Genomic DNA, 20318 nt, shown 5'->3' with positions numbered 1-20318 from the left:
CTCACTCCACCATGATGGACAAGGCCTCGCACCCAGGGGGCTCTGTGGCGAGCAAAGCAGGCCGGGCCCCACGCTCAGGATGACCAGGCTGGCACACAGGCCACCCATGCAGGAAGGAGCCGGAGCTGGGGTTAAGTCGGCCCTGCAATGCCGTCCCCCTCAACGTGGCTTCACTCACAGAGAGGACAAGTGCTTCTGGCAGAGCACAGCCGGAAACTGGTGCCAAAGATTCTCTGAAAGTGTTGGCTTCCTATGTTTCCACGTGTATGCTTAATTTTCTTAAGTAAAATCTTCAAACTTCCACCAAATTTGTGCTTAATTTAATGAAAGCAAGCTCATAAAACTCACCAGAAATGCTGTTAACATGACTTATAAATGGGATAAATGAAATGTGAGCTGAATTATGGACGCAATATTAAGAACTATTCACTCGGGCGCCTGCGAGCTCAGCGGCTTGGGCAGCTGTCCTCAGCTCGGGTTGTGATCCCAGGGCCCTGGGATGGAGCCCTTCGTGAGGCAACCTGTTCGGTGTGGAGTCTGCTTCCCCCTCTCCTGCTCCCCATACTTAAGCTCCCTCTCTCTCCTCTAATGAGTGGATAAAATCTTTAAAAAACAACAACAACAACAAAAACTGTTCACACGCTAAGGGTCAAATCTTTTTTTTTTTTTTTTTTAGATTTTATTTATTTGAGAGAAAATAAGTGAGAGAGCACATGAGCAGAAGGAGGAAAAGGGAGAAGCAGACTTTCCCACTGGGCAGGGAGCCGGATGTAGGGCTTGAGCCCAGAACCCTGGGATCATGACCTCAGCTGAAGGCAGGTGCTTAACGACTGAAGCCACCCAGGCGCCCCACCAAGGTCAAATCTAAGCTGTAACTTGACTTGTCTTTTTCTTTATCAAGAAGGAAATTTCTCATGGCATATTATGAAATATTAGTTGCAAAGAGTTGATAAGAGAAAAATTACTACTAAGTGAAAATATTTGTTAGCATTGATTCTGTGAAGGTACATTTAATAGCTCAATAAATTATGCTAAGGCTTTTAAAGTAACTGGCCAGGACGATTTTCACAATCTGTTAAAACACAGAGGACAACGGGAGGAGAGGATAAGGGAGCTGGGGAAACTAGAAGGGGAGACAAACCATGAGAGACTGTGGACTCTGAGAATCAAACGGAGGGGTGGGAGGGGTCAGGGGTGGGAGCTTGGGAGAGCCTGATGGTGGGGATTACGGAGGGCACAGACTGCATGGAGCACTGGGTGTGGTGCATAAACAATGAATCTTGGAACACTGAAAAAATAAAGTCTAAATATTAAAACGAAACAGGAAGCAGCTGGTTTCGAAGTAGAGACCGGTGTTAAAAGCACTGTGACGCCACGCTGACCAGCTAGCCGGAAACTAACGCACGGCAGCACGGTCATGAAAAGCAACGTGGGCACCGGTGAATAAGGACGATGACACGCTCAGCCAGCACAGGCGGCGTGAGCACTGCTGGAGGCGTCCGTGTTGGCCCAGAGCAGGCACTGGTGTCTGGACTCCGCTGCCAGCTGCCTGACATGGCCACATGCACCTCCCCACCCGCACAAAGTCCGGAACCCGCCCTGGCGCAGGAGGAACAGGACCGGCCGCTGCTGCCTGCCCCGGGTTCTCCCCGCACAGTCACTCCCCGCTCCCCGGCTGCCCCGGAGCTCCGGCCAACACCAGGCACACAAGTGACCCAACGGCTCAGCCCCAATTCTAAGTCAGCTACACGAGCTTGAGGAACACGGCACCTCACATTATGTTCTCTCCTCTACGAAGCAGAGTGAGTACAGCTTGAAAAAACAACATTTGTTCCTCAAGCTCAGACAAACATTATTAAAATTACTAATCTAGTATAAAGCAATCAGGGAATCCCAAGAATGGCTTCTCCTAGCGCATACAGGACTGTGGGGGAGATCACTTAGTTTGGATTTGTTCCCAGAGGATATCAAATTTCCGCTCCTAACACGGTGAGAATGAGGCCCACACCTCCACTCCAAAATGCTTACCTTTGCTTCGGCAACCGAAACAATTTGTAATTGGACGCTAAAATAATACCAATTTTTATTCAGAAAACATGTTATAATCATCGATTAGTGTCCATTTAAACTGCTAACGTTGGGGAACAAGAGCATCTCATATCACATTTTCATACTGAAGAGTACGGATTATTAATTTCTTCCACACGAACCCTCAAGGAAACCATCACTGAACGCCTTGAGAAACATAAGGAAATGACCGAGGATGTCAGACACATGCCGCCTCCCTCTCGTTCCTCTGCGTCCCAACATGAACGGGCGCAGACGAGTGCACGTCACTCGCAGGACGAGCGCCTCAGCTGCGGACGCGGGACGAGCTGCCGTAGACCCGTTAAGCATCACGACAACCCGCAGCCGCTCCCACGGATGACCGCGGCCGCCCCCAGTGGGCTCCAGAGCACGCGCCGGAGAAGCCCGCTCCTGAGCACACGCCCCGCAGCGCAACAAAGAATGCACAGCAGCAAGCACGCGGAGGGCCTGCCTCCCCGTGGAGGTGGCCGTGAGCTGAGTGGGGTGTCCCGGGGGCCCCAAGCAGATCCGGAGGTGAGAGCACACAACGCAGCTGGGGGAGAGCTGGAGAGCCGGCGTGGGCGGAGAAGGTGCCAGAGCGCGGGCCGGGGGCCAGGACCGCACGGGTGTGTCTGCGGCAGGCGCGGACTCAGAGCATCGCGGAGGATGCCTTCTGTCTTTGCTTTTCGCAGAAGGCAGACACGGCAAGTGGGCCTTTGGAAGGCAACCCTGCCACCTCTGAAGGGGTGCCAAGGGGCAGGCCTGGGGGGTGAGAGGCGAGGACTCCCGCCGGGCAGTGACTGAGCGGGTCAAGCCTCACGCACGTGGCCTCGGCGCCTCCGCAGTCCCTGGGCTCCTTGCACCCCATCTCCAGGGACCGGCACAGAGACTGCAGTGCTCCAGGAGGGCTCAGGGCCCTTTCGGGGGGCAATGCACACGGCACGCTCTAACTCTACACTTGCACGTTTTCTATGTATCCGAAAACAACCAGCAGAGGAAACATAGTTTCATGGCCGTTACTGTTGGCAAGAGGCTAACGCAGGTATTTTCATTTCCAAAAAGAGGACAGGCTCGTGAGGAAAGGCTCTTCCGCGGGAGGAGTGAGGCACGCAGAGGGAACAATGACCCGTGAGCAGGTTCAGGCGGCTGGAAGGACGGACTCTGGCCCCGGGGACCCACCTCGTCGGAGCTCAGCACCCGCACCCTAGGGGAGCTCCCAGCTCCACCCCGGCGAGGACGCCCTCCCCCGGGACGGGGAGGCACTCAGCAGTGGCCAGGGACAGCTCTGGACGGCCTGCGCTCGCAGACAGTGCGCGGAGAAATCCTCACCGAACAGAGACCTCCGCGCTCTGGCACAGCTGCTGGCGGACTGGCCGCGCTCCGAACCTGCTGAGCGCAGCCACGGGGCCTCACCGGAGAAGAGGCGGGGCGCCCCGCTGGCCAGGCCGTGCATCCGAATACAGCCCGCAGGGCCCAGAGCGCGGGACTCCAGACAGCGCACGGCAGCAGAGGGGCCCATGCACACCGGTCACCGACGACGCCCTGGCAAACTCCGACCGGGGCGGAACCAAACCGGTACTATTACCTCAGGTGTAGAGTGATTTAACCCGCAATATTTCTGTCCCATCACTAATCCTTTTAATTTCCTAGAAACCGTTACAAGGAAACTATTTCTAATGTCTCACAGTCCTATTAAACCCGAAAATAACAGCATCAGGAACCATCGTTCACACTCTGCCTATAACACACATCGCACGGGGTATATATTCTTTGTGAGCCGAGACAGAAGTTTTCTGTACAAACAGATGGCAATGCCTCCAGGCTTCCGCAGAGACGCACTCTTCTCTCCGGTCCGCTCGCTGCTGGTCCCTGAGGCAGCGCACGCCTGGGATGACACGGAGTAGAGCGCGCACGTGAAACCACCCGCGCTCGCCCCTGCGTCTCCCACGGCAACGCCCCCGAGGGTGCGGCTGGGTGACACGGGCAACGTGAGGCGGCCCCGGGAGAAAGGGCGTGGCGTGAGGGCGCAGGTGCGGGAGAAGCGCCCAGCACTTCTGTGTCCTCCTGAGCTCGCGCCTCGTGCTCTGCTCTGCCATCAAACAAGCACAACCTCGCACCAACACTAGAAGCGCCTTAAATATGTACACGTGTCACCTTCAAATCCCAGCCCATCAAGTGTCCTCGAAACGGCTTTGAAACGAAGACTTACTTTGACCACGTAAGTGAATCTCCGAATGTCCTGAATTGCACTGGAGAAGTCCAAGCGGTTGAAAGCCTCTCCCAGAGTACAATAGCCGTGCCTCTGCAAGATCAGACACAGAGCAGTTGGGATCCGTAATTAGTCACTTAGTCAAAATGGAGTGACAGTCAATGTGATCAGTCTGTGCAATTTTTTTTTAATTTTGGGAAAGGGCATTTGTTTTTGTGATTTATTCCATACTTAGTGCGGAGTAAAAACAGCGATGGTAAATATGTCACGTATAATTAAGACGCTACGCTCTGCCATTCTTCCACCACTACAGACACGACGACAAAGACAAACACTTGGTAAGGAGCCTGTTGATTTCTCTTGTCGGACAAGCTGGGGCACTTCAATCCCACTGGGGTGTGTTCTAGGCTAAGCTCCTACAGATGCACAGGCCGTCTGCCCGGCCACTGTGAAGAGGGGTTTGCTGCCGACACACACGCAGAAACGCCCATGCCCTGTGCAGGGAGCTCCTTGCCCCACGGGTCTAGAAGGCTCCCCATGGGTCTGGAAGGCATCCCGCACACCGGGCCAAGGCCTGAGGCCCAGGGCTGGGGGGTGACTACGTGCAGTGTCCGGGGGGGAGCAGAAGACAGCTGGCAGCGATACTAGGAGCTGGTCATCAGACCCACAGGACCCAGAAGCCAAGGGCACAGGTGGACACGGAGAACGTGTTTTCGGTACTGAAAACCCTGCCACCTATTTCAGCTGCGTGTCCTTCACGACGGGCCCTGCAGCCTGCACCGGTCTGCACGGAGCTGTGCACTGGGAGTGAGGAGTCGTTCCAAACTTGAGCTTCTGCACTGGAAACCCTGAGAGTATACGGAGATTTTCAAGTCACGGTTGTGGGGTTAGACGAGCTCGTGACAGTCCTAGAAACATGAGGTGACAGATGACCCCTTGCCTCTCAAACGGATGGTGGGACAGGCACTAGTGAAGCAGTTGGAGTGCACGCCCGACTCTCAGACCAAACACACCCCATGAAAGTGGATTTGGTTTTGAGCCCAAATCCTAAGAATGGTCCTACTGTGTGCACAAACCAACAAGACACGTTTTTAAACAATACACGTTATTAATGAGTATCTACTATACGCAGACTCTTTTCCTGGGAGCTGTGCAGGAAGCAAAGGTGAATTATGGATTATAATCTGAAGTCCATCACTGCTGACATTTCTACTCCTCATTGAACGGAACTGTAAATGCTGGTATAGACACAGACTCCTTTTCAGGCGGCCACCCATGCCACAGCGGCCTCTTTTCGGGGGGAATTAAATCTAATTGACAGACTATGGAACACTTGTTTGGGCCACACGAGCCCGCCTGTGTTTGGGGGGCCTGGTACCACACGTGGAAGCTCAGAGGCTGTGGGGCAGCCCCAGGGGGCCACGCAGACAGGCAGCAACAGTACCTGGTCCATATCAGGTGCTCAGCCCAGAGACGCAGCCAAGGGTAAGAAGCCTGGCTGTGCTCCTGCCCCGGGGCCCACGCAACACCTCTGCAGTCTCACCAGAAATTTCCCTTTGCTGCTCACGCTGTCCTGACTGGCTCTCTGCTCTGCAGTCAGTGTGGTAACACAGAGCAGATCAAGCATTGCACAGGCATGAGCGGCAGCCAGTCAGTCCGCCAAGCGCTCCTCTGACGGGTGTCATGAGCGTGTGCGTAAGCCGAGAGCGAGCTCAAACCCACAGCAGTCCTCACCACCAACCGGCCGGATCAGTCTTCCGGCTCAGAAGCCAGCCCTAAGCTTCTGGGAAGTGGGTCCACATCAGAACAACCATCACTAACACTTCTGGACATCCTACCCCTACACTGAACAACTACTTCCTCAGCCGTGCTCCCCCACTGCTACCAAGTAAGGAAAGGAAGAGCTTCTCAGGCTGCGAAAGGGAGGAGGCGTCGGTGGGTACTAAGGAGAGAAGGAGGCAGAGTCCGAGTGAAAGGCCCACGGCCCACAGAAAAGCTGCAGCCAACGTGGCAGAAGACAGGAGCAGGACGGGCTCCCACTGGTCTGGAGAGGTTCGGACTTCACCACAATGTCACACCGGTTCTAGATGGGGGCCACCCCTGTTCTCACTGCCCGCAACCACAAGAGCAAGGACACACATGCCAGCAGCACCTGAGCCCCCACCAGCAGCTTCTGGGGAGAGGCGGTGGGAAAGTGTCACACCGTCTAAGGGTCCATCCTTGCTCTGAAACAGCCCTCCGGCTGACACAGATCTGCGGCGGGGGCACTAACCACACACAGGTACACACAGGTACACACACGTGCGTGCACACACATGCACACACGAGTCACCGCTTCAAAGATCCTAGGTTTTCATCTGCTAGAGTGTGAGCCAGAGATCTCATACTGCAAAAGAGAGAATTTATTTAATATGACACTATGTGTTCAACAGAAAACACCAAATACACTCTCATTTATAATGGAATACTTACTTCTCTCGTGCTTTCTTTATGGACATAGATCCATTTCTCACGATAAAAACCTAGAATAAAAATTAACTTTGTTTTTAAAATCTGGCAAATCATTTAAAATGAAGATTTTTATGGAACTTCAACAGTTGTACATGGTAACAAAATTAATCTGACTTAAAACAGACAAGAGATGCTATCACTTGGTTGAATGTCAACAGAATTGCTCTGTTTCCTGACACCAGTTTAAGAGCTGCTGAAACTTCTTGACATGAAAAATGACGTCAGATAGTGTCACATCTTAGCAACTTAGAAGAAAACTAGCCCTATGAGAAACTGCAGTTAATAGCAAAACATAAAGGACTATAAAAACGTGATTTGTAAAAAAAAAAAAAAAAAAAATTGATTAGTCATTAATTCTGTGTACCCTAACAATTTTTCTTCTTCTACTGTTGCCTTTTTCATGCAACTCTGCAACTCAGTCCCTGAGCCTCAAGGACGTGGCGACTCTGTTCTCCACAGGACCCCGTCTTCCCCAGCAGCCTGAATACCCTAAGACAGAGGCCAGCGACTCCTGCTCAGGCCACAGTGGGAAGTGGGCCCTGTCCCGCAGGTGAGCCACGGCCAGGAGGCTCCCTGCCCGGCCGGGCCTGCGTGCTTCCCTTGGCTCCCAGTCCAGCTCTGCACAGAGTCCAGAGTCAAAACCCCTGCCACCTGGGCTTTTTGCTTGGGAGCGAACAGGTAACTGAGCTCACGACCATTTTTCAGTGATTACACGTGCGTGAGCTGCTTTGTGGGTTTTGCTATCTTTTTTGTTTTAGCAAATCTTGCTCACTAAATGGTGAAGCTGCAAAGAGTCTGACAACCAAGTCAGTGGGCAATACTGCATACAGAGCCGTTATTCACGTGTCGTCCCTTACGTCTTCAGACAGCAAATCGTCGAAACAATTTAGTATGTCAATATATTAAACAAGTAAAATACCATGAAATTGTTAATAAAAATGATCTTACATTGAGCATTTGTATCATTTCTAAAATGATCCTTTTTCCTCTTTTTGGACGTGTATTCCTGCTCTTCGTTACTGAATATTTCTTCATCGTCACTATTTAAGATACTGAAATAAAGACACATTTTATTAAAGACTTTTACACGGAGATCTTCATTCGGCTTTTCTTTTATAAAACAAGATATTGGTTTGCAACTCAGGAGACCAAAACAAAAATTGTGAAATTCTGAAAGCAACCATGGACTTTCAAAGCAGCACATTCCAAGTCTGATGTTACAAGGCTAATGTGTCCTCTGTTGTTTGCGGTAAGAAATCGGAGGTTTACCAGGTTCTTCTGAGGATGTCAGAGCAGGAAGGGCAGAACGCGGTCAGACCAGGCCAGGGTGTTGGGTACGCGCCACCAAGGGAGGCTCACACTTGACGGCCTTCACTGTGACACGGACGTCACAGACAATACTACAAACACTCGGGAAGTAGGTCAGTGGGAAAACAGGGTGCCCAGTACAGACTCATGGCATACCGATTCCTGAGCCAACATTTCCTTCATCCCCCAGGCTCCCACACTCACCCCTAACCACCACTGCACAGGACGCTGGCTTAGGAAGCACCGACCGAACAATACGAACTGTTAAGGCGCTGAACTGAAGCCAGGTGACGGAAAAGGTTGATTTTCCTACTTAAATACATCTAAATAAAAGCTTTCCCATTTTCTCTTTTTCTTTCTTCCCCATTTTTTTTTTTTTTGGCTAAAATAAGGAAACAATAAGGCAGTAACTCAACAACTTAAATACATTTTCTTTAAAAGGTACTTTATAGTTTAAAAACATACTAACAGTACACAGCATTCCACCCCGTCAAAGGTAAAGGTGCACACAACTTTTATTTTCAACACACCAGCGGTGGGCCAGTTAGAGGCTCGCAGAGAGACAATGAGCTGGTGGAGGTCTGGGCCCAACGCTCGGGCCGAGGGCTCACACTGCTGTTTTCCAGCACATTCGACAAGAAGGCGGTGACAGCTCCACTAGCCAGCGCTTACGAACGCAGCTGCCTGCACCAAGGGAATCCATTTATCACGGTCAGAAGACACTCACACCGCACTGGCAACGGCTGTAAATCACCAGGACAGGTGCAAGTGATTTGACAAAAACATGCGAAGTTTCCCATTCGGTGGCAGGTTCCACCAAAGGAACTCCTGGATACTGGCTGGTCCCATGGTGCCACACTCAACCTTAGGGGAGTCGGGTGTCCTTGATCCAGATCCTGAACACAAGTCAGCTTTTCCAAACTAGAGCCAGGAGCACACCAAGGAAGGGCAAACATCTGCTGTTCTCTACTGACCACGCCACACAGACGACACAGCCTACAGGACGGACCCTCCCCGACAGGAGATCCCATTCTATCCCGCAGACACGAAGCAGGACTGGCTGTAGGAGCTGTCCTTCTGGCAGGTGTATCACGGTGTGGCGATGGCCCCTGGGGCTCCGCATGCGAGCACACACACAACGTGGCCATGTGGGTAGTGTGAAGGTGCTCACTGGACTCAGTCAGGTCCCGGGGCCACACGAGGCATGGCACCCCACTTGGGTCCACACGGATAATCAAGAGAAAACACCCACTCTAAGGAAACGAAGTTGCCATTTTCACACAGTATATCTTCAGTGGTTTTTATACTGCCAGGTAAAAACATACACGTATATAAGCAGGTAAGAAAAAGAAATGCTTCCAAGATTAAAATTCAACATTTAAAAACATCATTCCATGCTAAGCGAAGTAAGTCAGAGAAAGACATTTATCATATAATCTCTCTGATATGAGGAATTTGAGAGGCAGGGCGGAGGGTTATGGGGGGGCGGATAAAACAAGATGGGATCGGGAGGGAGACAAACCATACGTAAGAGACTCTAAATCTCACAAAACAAACTGAGGGTTGCCGGAGGAAGGGGGTATGGAGACGGGGGTGGGGTTATGAACATGGAAGGGTGTGCACTGGTGAGTGCTATGAAGTGTGTAAGCCTGACGATTCACAGACCTGTGCCCCTGGGGCTAATAATACATTATATGTTTATAAAAAAAAAAAAAGGGAAGGAAAGATGGGAGGGAGGGAGGGAGGGAGGAAGAGAAAAAACTCTCATTCCATTTCATGCGCACACAAGCCACTGAGCCACCGCAGTTCACAGGAAACGCCCTCATTTATCACCTCTGGTTTTACCACCGAGATCAACAGCACCAACTCGGATTTAAAAGTCGGGAAACTTAACACAAAACCAACAGCTGGAATAAAAATGAGTAGAATGAACAGACATTTCTCCAAAGGTGACACACTGGAGGTCAACAGGCACAGGAAACGATGCTCCGTCACCAGTCACGAGGGACACAGTGAGCGGCCAGCCCCCACCTTGCAGGACGGCCACCACACAGTGTCGGCGAGGACACAGGAGCCCCTGTGCTGGTGGGAATGAAGAAGGGCAGCCTCTTGGGAAGCGCGTGTTTAACAGCGCCCCCTACAGAAAGCAAGCACAGAACCCCTGGCTGACCCCAGCCCCTCCCGGGTGGTGCCTAGGAGTGAAAGCAGACTGTCCACGGGCGTCTGCACCCCGGCGCTCCTGGCGGCCGGCAGCCAGAGCCACTCGTGTCTGCGCACACGGGTGGACGAGCACAACGGAAGGTGGTCCCTGCACACAACAGGGCGTCCTCCAGCTCGAAACAGAAGGGAATCCCGGCACACGCCGGGACGTGGGGTCTCAGAGGACATCATCCGAGTGAAACAAGCAGTCACGGAAGGACAAAGTCCCCGTGCTTCCGAGAGCCTGCGGGACGCCACGGAGTCCGAGAGCAGGGTGGATGGAGCTGGAACTGGGAGGAGGCGTGGGGTCCAAGCACGGGCACGGGGCATCAGTGGGGAGGGCATGGGGAGGGCTGCAGAGCCGCACGCACACACTCAGTGCCCCCAACACCAGAAGACGGTGAACACGGGGCGAGGTGTGCTTTATTCCCCACAGTGCTCAGGCCCTCCCTCTCTGCCAGTCGAGGTCCCCTTACCACCCCGACTGTTCCGAGGTAAGCCCCCGACGGCTCTCTCTCAGGATGACCCCAGTCCTGCTGGGCAGGTGTGGCGAGTGTCTCTTCACAGACAAGCTCCCGCCGGGCAGGGAGTGGGGTGTCCCCGACGCCTGCGGTGTGCGCCCTGCTTCCGCAGGAAGCTGCCTGCGGCCCCCACCACGAGCCAGGGCCGCACACTCTGGCCAGGAAGCCCGTCCGCCTGCAGCTGCACCTCGTCGGTGCCCTTCTCCCCAGCCGCCCGCTGTCTTCCGAGCACACTTAGGCACCGCGGTGACGCATGTCTTCTCTCCTTCCCCGGGTTTTGCTCGGGGCGGGACGCTGCAGCACCCAGCCCCGCCCGCCTGCTCCCCGCCGGGACCTCACACGCTGCTGCATGGACGCAGGCGTCTGTTGCACGGATGGGGCTGAGGAGTGGCCCTTCAGAACACGCCTAAGCGCTCACCCCGGTTCCGGGGCACGCCACCTTATCAGCCCTCAGAGAGGTCTTATGCCTCTTTCTCGACGTCTTCCCCTTCCATCTCCCTGATCCCTGCCCCGGCCTTCTGCGTCCCCTCGTCTGCTGTGGACCCCTCTGGCATTACCGTATCCTCCGGCCCCGACCAGCTCTGTCTGTGTCTCCTGTGTCCACTGAGGGTCTGAGTCCACCCAGCCTTCCCTCCAGCCGAGCAAGCATCTGCATGACCGTTCGGCTCTTCCTCGGGCACGGCCTGCCTCTGTGTCGGGCAGTTCTGCTGCCGTTGTGTCCGGTTCTCCTGGAGCACAGGCCTCTGTCGACCCATTCTGCTTGGCCTTCTGTGTGTTTTCGTGAGTCCTAAACCTGAGGAAGGGCACTGTGCCTGCCGGCGACTGGGCAAGCTGGACAGAGCTGTGGCTGGTGGAGGCTGGGGGTCGGAAGGCTCTCCGTGCCAGGCCGCCCTGTGGGATGGCCAGGGCCACCGTGGGAGTGGGTGGGGACAGCCCCGAGGCTCCCCAGGCAAACGGCACTCTGGCAAGACGGTGGCGCTAAGCAGCCGCACAGAGAGGGGTCCCAGGGCCTTCCCAGTGTGGGCACCCTGACAGGACAGTACATGAGGAGAAGCAAACACAGGCCGATGCAGTCTCTGGGCTCTCATGCGGGGGGCACCCCGGAGGGACAGGTCGGGCAGGGGGCCACCAAGGTGCTCCAGGCTGCGCACAGAGTGTCCTGATGGGACTGCTACTGCCGAAGTGGGCACGGGCCATGGGGGTCTCCGGGCCGACCGTGGAGGGGGCATCCTGACGAGACAGCAGATGGCAGCGTGGGGGCAAGCCAGGGCGTCCCAGGTGCTCAGTGCAGGGGCGCCCTGGGGGGCTGGCTGGCAGGGCCTGGAGCCAAGCATCGGAAGCTGAGGCGGGGAGGGTCTACAGTGTTCCTGGGTGCTCTGCACCTGTGTCACCTTGGTGAGACGGCGGGAGCTGCAGTGAGCACTGAGCGGGGGTGCCCCAGGGTGCACAGTGCTGGGGATTCCTCCCGGGGGCGGCTGGGGCTGCTGTGGGCTCAGGGACCTGGGCAGGGATGCGGCAGGCCGGTCAGGGGGCCTGAACCCTGCCCCCATCCACACTATCAAGGGGAGGGAAATGTAAGCCATGAGGCTCACCAGCCCCAAACCCAGAGAGTCCAGCAGCTCTCCACGGTTTGGTACAATTGTAAGGATATCTCTTTTATAAGCTAATTATCTTTTCAACGGTGGCTTTTTTCTGTGCCCCATGGCCGACACGTGTGCCCACAGTTCTTGGCTCTCCCTGCTGGTGCTCACGGCACCGGGGGCGGCCCCTCCCCCACGGTGTCCTCCTCTGTTCAGTCTCTGCTCGCTCTCTAGGTCTTTGTGCGGAATCTCCTCGGTCAGTTCTTCTTCCGGAGCAACTGCTCAGTCAATAGTGCCGGATTTGGGGGGGTCCCCGGAGCTGGTGAATTCAGGGGCTTCCTACGCTGTCATCTTGATCTTGATCTCTGGCAATGGAATTAAGTGAAGGGGCTTGAGATAAAATCACCCTGGATGAACCACGGCAGCCCCAACTCCAAGAGCATAGAAGCCACGGGAAGACTGGCAGGGGAAGGCCGTGTGACCGTGGAGGCAGAGACTGGAATGAGGCAGCCACCAGCCAAGGACCGTAGGACTGCCACAAACACCTTAAGCTGGGGATGGCCCCCGGAGCCTGTCCACACCTGCATTTTGGACTTCTGGCTCTGACACCACTGATGCTATGGTTACGGCAAAGCGTACCTTTAAATTACCGAGCTCAGTACGGATCTCAAAAGCGCACGTGAGCTATCAACTCTGCTATCAAACACAGCAGACGTTGGGAGAGAAAGCTCAGCAGACTTGATGCCTCACCAGAAACAAGCCACAGCCAACCTCAGATAAAAATGTGGCCACTTTCCCTCGAAACGGAACAAAACCCGGTGACGCCCTCAAACGAACGAGTCCAGGCTGACGTCCTCTGGCAGCTGTGTCGGGCCCCGAGCTGTGCATCCGCGGCGACATGGAGCCGGACAGCGCCGCGGCAGTGTGAGCTCCGGCAGTTCCCGCGACTGTCCGCACTCACACGTCCGTCCTCGGCGCGGGCCTCTGTGTTTGTGCACACACTTTCCACGAGAAAGACCAAGCTGGAAAGGAGCCCATCCACGCACCCAGCAGGCGGCTTTCCGTGACTGCCAACCAGGGACACGGTCAGATCTCCCGGCTCTGGTGGCCAGCAGGGTCACACTCGCGTCCTGTCACACTGCTGCCCATGGGTCTGGCCGCCCATCAGCCGGAATCGGGGGCTGCCTGAGACCCGCCCCCGGAGCACGGCCTGGCTGGGGTGCACTCTCAAGGACTAGGAGCCCGTAAGCAGCAAGAGACAGCCTGGACGGTCATGAAGACCTGCGAGGTGACCAAGACTGAGGGCAGGGCTGACTGCGAAGCTGCATCGCCCAGACGCGGCCAAAGAGCTGATGGCTTCCTCTAATGCAGAAAAACCCACACGGAGAGTCAAGTAAAATGAAGAAACAGAGTCGTATGCATGAAACAAAAAGATCAAACCCGAGAAACAAACCTTAGTGAGACAAAGGGAAGTAACTTACCTGATAAAACGTTCAATACCTGACAGAGTTCAAAGTCACGGTCCCACGCGTGCTCCCTGAGCTCCCAGGAAGAACGGCTGGGCAGCGACAGAAAATGGGCGGAGGGATCAGGAGGAGTCCCGCACCGCACACGGCGCAGGAGGGCCCACAGCAGACTCAAGGAAAGAGCAGGCGAGGGGGTCCAACAGACAGCGGGACCCACCCAGTCAGAGAAGCAAAAAGGAAAAAGAAGGAGAAAGAATTAAGTGATCTTAAGGGAATTATGAACACCAAGGGGACCTACATTCTCATTACAGGCTCCCCAGAAGAACAGAGAGAAAAGGGGGAGGCAGGGGACTCATTTGAAGAAAAAATGGCTGAGAACCTCTTACCCTGGGGACAGAAACAGACATCCAGACCCAGGAAGCTCAGAGTTCCAGTAAGATGAACCCAAAGGGATGCACACCAAGACACACTATAATTGAACCTTGAAAGTTAAGCAGCATGAGAAAAACCATCTGCTGCATACAAGAGAACCCTCTAAGACTACCTGCAGGTTTTTCAGTAGGAACGGTGCCAGCCAGAGCAAGTGGCGTAATATATTCAAAGTGCTAACAGGAAAAAATAGCTGAGATGCCTCTACCCAGCAAAGCTGTCCTGCAGAACTGAGGAGAGAGAAAGAGTTTTAAAGATGAGCAAACACAGCTTGCATGGAGCACTGGGTGTGGTGAAAAAATAATGAATACTGTTTTTCTGAAAATAAATAAATTGGGAAAAAGGAAAAGAAAAAAAAAATAAAGATGAGCAAAATTTAAAGGATTTAATCGCCGCCAGACTAGCCTTACAAGAAGTGTTCAAAGGACTTCTTCAAGCTGACACGAGAGGGTACTGATTAGTAACAAGAAAAATATGAAAACATGAATTCCAAAAAAAGAAAACACGAATTTCACTGGTAAAGGTAAATATATACTAAAATCCAGAATACTCTAATATTGTAAAAGTGGTGGGTTAATTACTAATAAAGCTAATATAAGGATTTTAAAAATACAATTATTTCTTAACAGATACACAAGATTAAAAGATGTAAATTGTGGAATCAAAAACATAACAGGAGTGGTAAGATATAAAGCTTTAGAATGTCTTCCAACTTAAGTTATCAAATTAAAACAGACGGCTATAAATAGAGCTGTTTTATGTGAGCCTTGTGGTGGCCACGAAACAAAAACCTATTGTGAAAACCCAAAAGATTACGAGGTTGCTCCCTGTATGTGTTGCATACCAACACAGGAAATCATCAGATCACAAAGGAAAAGACCCAGGGGAGCAAGAAACAGGGAGAAAGACACATAACTACCAGAAACTAACAAAACGGCAGTAAGTACAGACCTATCAGTAATGACTTTAAATGAGGAAGGACTAACTTCTGCTGTCACATGACACAGATGGGCCAAACGGGTAAAAGAACAAGACCCATCTGCATGTGGCCTAACAGACTCACTTGAGATGGAAGGACACACAGACTGAGTGAGGGGACAAAAGAACAGAGTGCAAGCAAATGGAAACCAAAAGGAAAAGCTGGGGTAGTGATATACACCTCCTAAAACAGACGTCAAGACAAGCTACAGTAACAGACACAGAAGGTCACTGCATAAAGATAAAGGGGTCATTCCAACAAGAAGATACAACATCTGTAGGTGTGTCTGCATCCAACATAGAAGTACCGAAATAAAGAAAATATTAACAGATCTAATAATCACAGAGGATGTAATACCCTCATTTCATCAATGGATAGATAACCCTCACAGAAAATCAGTAAGTCCAACAACAGCCTTACAGGACACATGAAACCAGAGAGGACTTAACAGGTACACACGGAACATTCCCTCCAAAATTCCTACTTCAATGCCCATGGCACATTCTCCAGCACAGATCACAGGTTAGGCCATAAAACAAATCTTCCTAAATTTAAGAAGACAGAAATGATATCAAATACGTATTCTGACCACAATGATATGAAACTAGAAAGCAGTAAGAAGTAAACTGGAAAATTAACAGATGTATAGCGTTACAATAACCCAATACTGCACAACCAATGGGTCGAACAAGAAAACAAAAGAGAAGAAAACATCCTGAGACAAATGAAAATGGAAAACAACACAGCAACACATACAGAAGTTCTGCAGGGGAATTTCAGAGTGGTAAACGACTATGTGGAAAAACCAGAAAAATCTCAAACTAACTTCATATCTCAAGGAACTAAAGGAGAAGAATAAATCAAAAGCAGAGGAAAAGTAGGTACCAAATTTCAGAGTAGTTATAAGTGAAATGCAAAATAAAAAGACATAGGAAAGATCAATGAGACTAAGAGATTTTTCAGAACATAAAATTGACAAACCTTTGGCTAGACTCACCAAGAAAAAGAGAAAATTCAAATAAAAATTAGAAATAAAAGAGGATATATCACAACTGATACAGAAAATACAAAGAACATAAAAGACTACTAGGAACAACTATGCACCAACAAACGGACAACTCAAAAGATCCACATAAATTCCTCAAAACTTACAACCTCAAAGACAATCATTAATAAACACAATATATGAACAGACCTTTTACTACCAAGAAGACTGATTCAGGAAACAAAACCCCCCCAGTAAACCAAAGTCAGGACCAGATGGCTTCACTGATGAATTCTGCCAAACATTTAAAGAACTAAAACTGATCCTTTTCAAAGTCATCGGCAAGAAAAGGAGATGAAGGAATGCTTCCAAACTCATTTTTTTAAGGAAGTCAGCAGTGCCTTGATACCCAACTGGACAAGAACACCGAGAGGAAGAAGCTTACAAGCCTGTATCCCTAATGAATACAGATGCAAAACCCTCAGTCAAGTATCAGCAAACGAGAGGCGCCCAGGTGGCTCAGTGGGTTAAGCCTCTGCCTTCAGCTCAGGTCATGATCTCAGGGTCCTGGGATCGAGCCCCGCATCAGGCTACCTACTCAGCAGGGAGCCTGCTTCCCCCTCTCTCTGCCTGCTTGTGATCTCTCTCTGTCAAATAAACAAATTCTTTAAAAAATATCTATCAGCAAAGGAAATTAATATAATGTTAGAAGAACTATGCACCATGATCAAGTGGAATTTATTCCAAAGATGCAAAAATGGTTCAACATCTGCAAATCCATCAATGTGATACACTGCACTAACCAAAGGAAGAATAAAAATCATATGATCAACAGATACAGAAAAATCACCTGACAAAATTTAATAGCCAGTATGGCAAAAATTCTCAAGGAAGTGGGTCTAGGTATCAAAACCACAATGAGATCCCACCTCACAACAGTCAGAACGGCTAAAATCAACAAGTCAGGAAATGACAGATGCTGGCGAGGATGCGGAGAAAGGGGAGCCTCCTGCACTGTTGGTGGGAATGCAAGCTGGTGCAGCCACTCTGGAAAACAGTGTGGAGGTTCCTCAGAAAGTTCAAACTGGAGCTACCTTATGACCCAGCAATCGCACTACTGGGTATTCACCCAAGGATATAAAAACACACATTCGAAGGAGCACATGCATCCTGATCCTTACTGTAGCATTATCAACAACAGCCAAACTATGGAGAAAGCCCGTGCCCACCAACAGACCGATGGATAAGGAAGATGTAGTGTGTGTGTGTGTGTGTGTGTATATATATATATAATTTTTTTAAGATTTTTTTTTAAGATTTTATTTATTTGAGAAAGAGACAGAGAAAGCATGAGAGGAGAGAAGGTCAGAGGGAGAAGCAGACTCCCTGCAGAGCTGGGAGCCCGATGCGGGACTCGATCCCAGGACTCTGAGATCATGACCCGAGCTGAAGGCAGTCGCCCACCCAACCGAGCCACCCAGGAGCCCAGATGTAATATATATATTATGTAATATATACAATGGAATATTACTTTGGCATTAAAAAGAATGGAATTTTACCATTGGCGATGATGGGTATGGATCTAGAGAGTGTTTTTTTTAAGATTTTTTATTTATTTATTGGACAGACAGAAATCACAAGTAGGCAGAGAGGCAGAGAGAGCGGGGAAAGCGGGCACCCCGCTGAGCAGAGAGCCCGACACCAGACTGGATCCCAGGACCCTGGGACCATGACCTGAGCCGAAGGCAGAGGCTTTAACCCACTGAGCCACCCAGGTGCCCCAAGAGTATTTGTTTTTTTAAGATTTTATTTATTTATTTAACAGACAGAGATCACAGGTAGGCAGAGAGGCAGGCAGAGAGAGAGACAGGAGGAAGCAAGCTCCCTGTGGAGCAGATCCCAGGAGCTCGATCCCAGGACTCTGGGATCATGACCTGAGCTGAAGGCAGAGGCTTTAACCCACTGAGCCACCCAGGCGCCCCCCCAAGAGTATTTTTTAAAGATTTTATTTATTTATTTGAGAGAGAGAGAGAGAGAGCGAGCATGAGACCGAGAAACAGCATGAGAGGAGAACGGTCAGCAGGAGAAGCAGACTCCCCGCCAAGCAGGAAGTCCGATGCGGAAACTCCATCCTGGGACTCCAGGATCATAACTTGAGCCAAAGGCAGTCGCTTAACCAACTGAGCCACCCAGGTGCCCAGAACTGAGAGTATTAGGTTAAGGGAGATAAGTCAGTCAGAGAAAAACAAATACTATAAGGTTTCACTGATACATGGAATTTTTTTAAAAGATTTTATTTGCCAGAGAGAGACACAGTGAGAAAGGAAACACAAGCAGGGGGAGTGGGAGAGGGAAAGGCAGACTTCCCGCTGAGCAGGGAGCCCACGCCGGACTCCATCTCAGACCCTGGGATCATGACCTGAGCTGAAGGCAGACGCTTAACGACTGAGCCCCCGCCCCCACCAGGTGCCCCTGATATGCGGTATTTAAGAAACAAAACACATGAACATAGGGGAAAGGAAAGAAAACTAAAATAATATGGAACCAGTGAGGGAGACAAACGGTAAGAGACACTTAACTCTAGGAAAAAAACTGAGGGCAGCTGGAGGGGAGTGCTGGGGGGTGGGTAACTGGGTGACGGGCATTAAGGAGGACACGTGATGGAAAGAGCACTGGGCATTACACACCACTGCGGAATCCCTGACGTCTTCCTCTGAAACCAATACGACACTATACGTTAGGCAACTTGAATTTAAATAAAAACTTGGGAGAAAATAAAATAAAAGTGGGTGGAGGTGAATCCTCCTCAGCATAACAGAGGTGGTACAGGACAGGCCCACAGCCACTCCCACACTCAGTGATGACGAGCAAAAGCATCTCCTCTGAGACCAGGAACAACTCAAGGATGCCCACTTGTGCCACCTGACTCAGCACAGCTGGAAGTCCTGGGCTGAGCAGCTTGGCTTGAAAAACAGGAGGCATCCAAACTGGAAAGTTACAAGTAAAATGGTCACTATTTACAGGTGACATGATACTATATACAGAAAACCCTAAACACCAATCATTACAATAAATGAATTCAGTAAAATTACAGGATACAAAAATCAATATACAAAAACCTGTTGGTTTCTACATGCTTATAACAAGCTACCAAAAAAAGAAACTAAGAAAACAATCTCAACTATAATGGCACCAAGAAAGATAAAATACCTAGGACTAAATTTAATCAAGGAGGTCTGCATATGTAAAACTGTAAGACCCTGATGAAAAACACCTAAATAAAACAGAAATAGCTGGAAAGATACTCAGTTTTCATGGACTGGAAGAACAAATGTTAACACATCCCCACCACCTAAAGCAATCTACAGACTTGGGCCAGCCCACCAAAATTCCAAAGGCATATTTCACAGAAACAGAACAATCCTAATGTGCGTTCGGAGCCATGAAAGCTCGTGAACTGTCACAGCAATCTTGAGAAAAGGGAACAAAACTGAAGGCATCACGCTCCCTGATGTCAAATTCTATCACAAAGCTGCAGTCATCAAAACAGTATAGTTGGCATAAAAACAGACACAGAAACCAGTGGAACAGACCACAGTGCGCAAAAAAAAAAAAAAACCCTCATGTGTGCGATCCACGGAGCCAAGAGTAGGGGGAAGGACAGGCTCTTGAGTGAATGGGGCTGGGAAAACTGGACGTCTTCATGCAGAAGAATGAGATCCGACCACTACCTCACACACCCATCAAATTAAGTAAAAATGGATCAAAGACTTCAGTGTAAGATCTGAAACCATAAACTCCTGGAAGGAAACACAGGGGGGGATACTAGCTCCCTGATACTCACTGGTCTTAGCGATGCTTCATTTTATATGCATTTTAGTCTGACACCAAATGCAAAGGCAACAAAAGCAAAATAAAAAACCAGCGGGACACATCAAAGTAAAAAACTTCTGCACAGCACATGACAAGGCACCCTAGTAAATGGGAGAAAATATCTGCAAATCATAACCCTGATATAGAATTAGTACCCAAAATATATAAAGAACTTTAAGCTCAACAGCAAA

General features: G+C 50.7%; 1 protein-coding gene across 7 annotated transcripts in view; it reads right to left on the bottom strand.

The window, feature by feature from the left end:
- FBXO25 (F-box protein 25) overlaps positions 1-20318 on the bottom strand; it is a 52627-nt gene that overhangs the window by 15216 nt on the left and 17093 nt on the right. For 6 of the 7 annotated variants that reach the window (XM_044225732.1, XM_044225733.1, XM_044225731.1 and 3 more), the window contains exons 3-5: positions 7736-7839; positions 6749-6798; positions 4277-4369 (exon numbers count right to left, since the gene is read on the bottom strand). In XM_044225732.1, the coding sequence (XP_044081667.1) occupies positions 4277-4369; positions 6749-6798; positions 7736-7839 (247 nt within the window). Of the gene's footprint in view, positions 1-4276; positions 4370-6748; positions 6799-7735; positions 7840-20318 lie in introns of those variants that run through there. The other variant, XM_044225737.1, reaches the window with a different exon arrangement.

The sequence above is a fragment of the Neovison vison genome, chromosome 11 (genome assembly GCF_020171115.1).
Source record: "Neovison vison isolate M4711 chromosome 11, ASM_NN_V1, whole genome shotgun sequence".
Classification (NCBI taxonomy): Eukaryota; Metazoa; Chordata; class Mammalia; order Carnivora; family Mustelidae; genus Neogale; species Neogale vison.
This window is presented reverse-complemented; position numbering and strand designations above follow the sequence as displayed.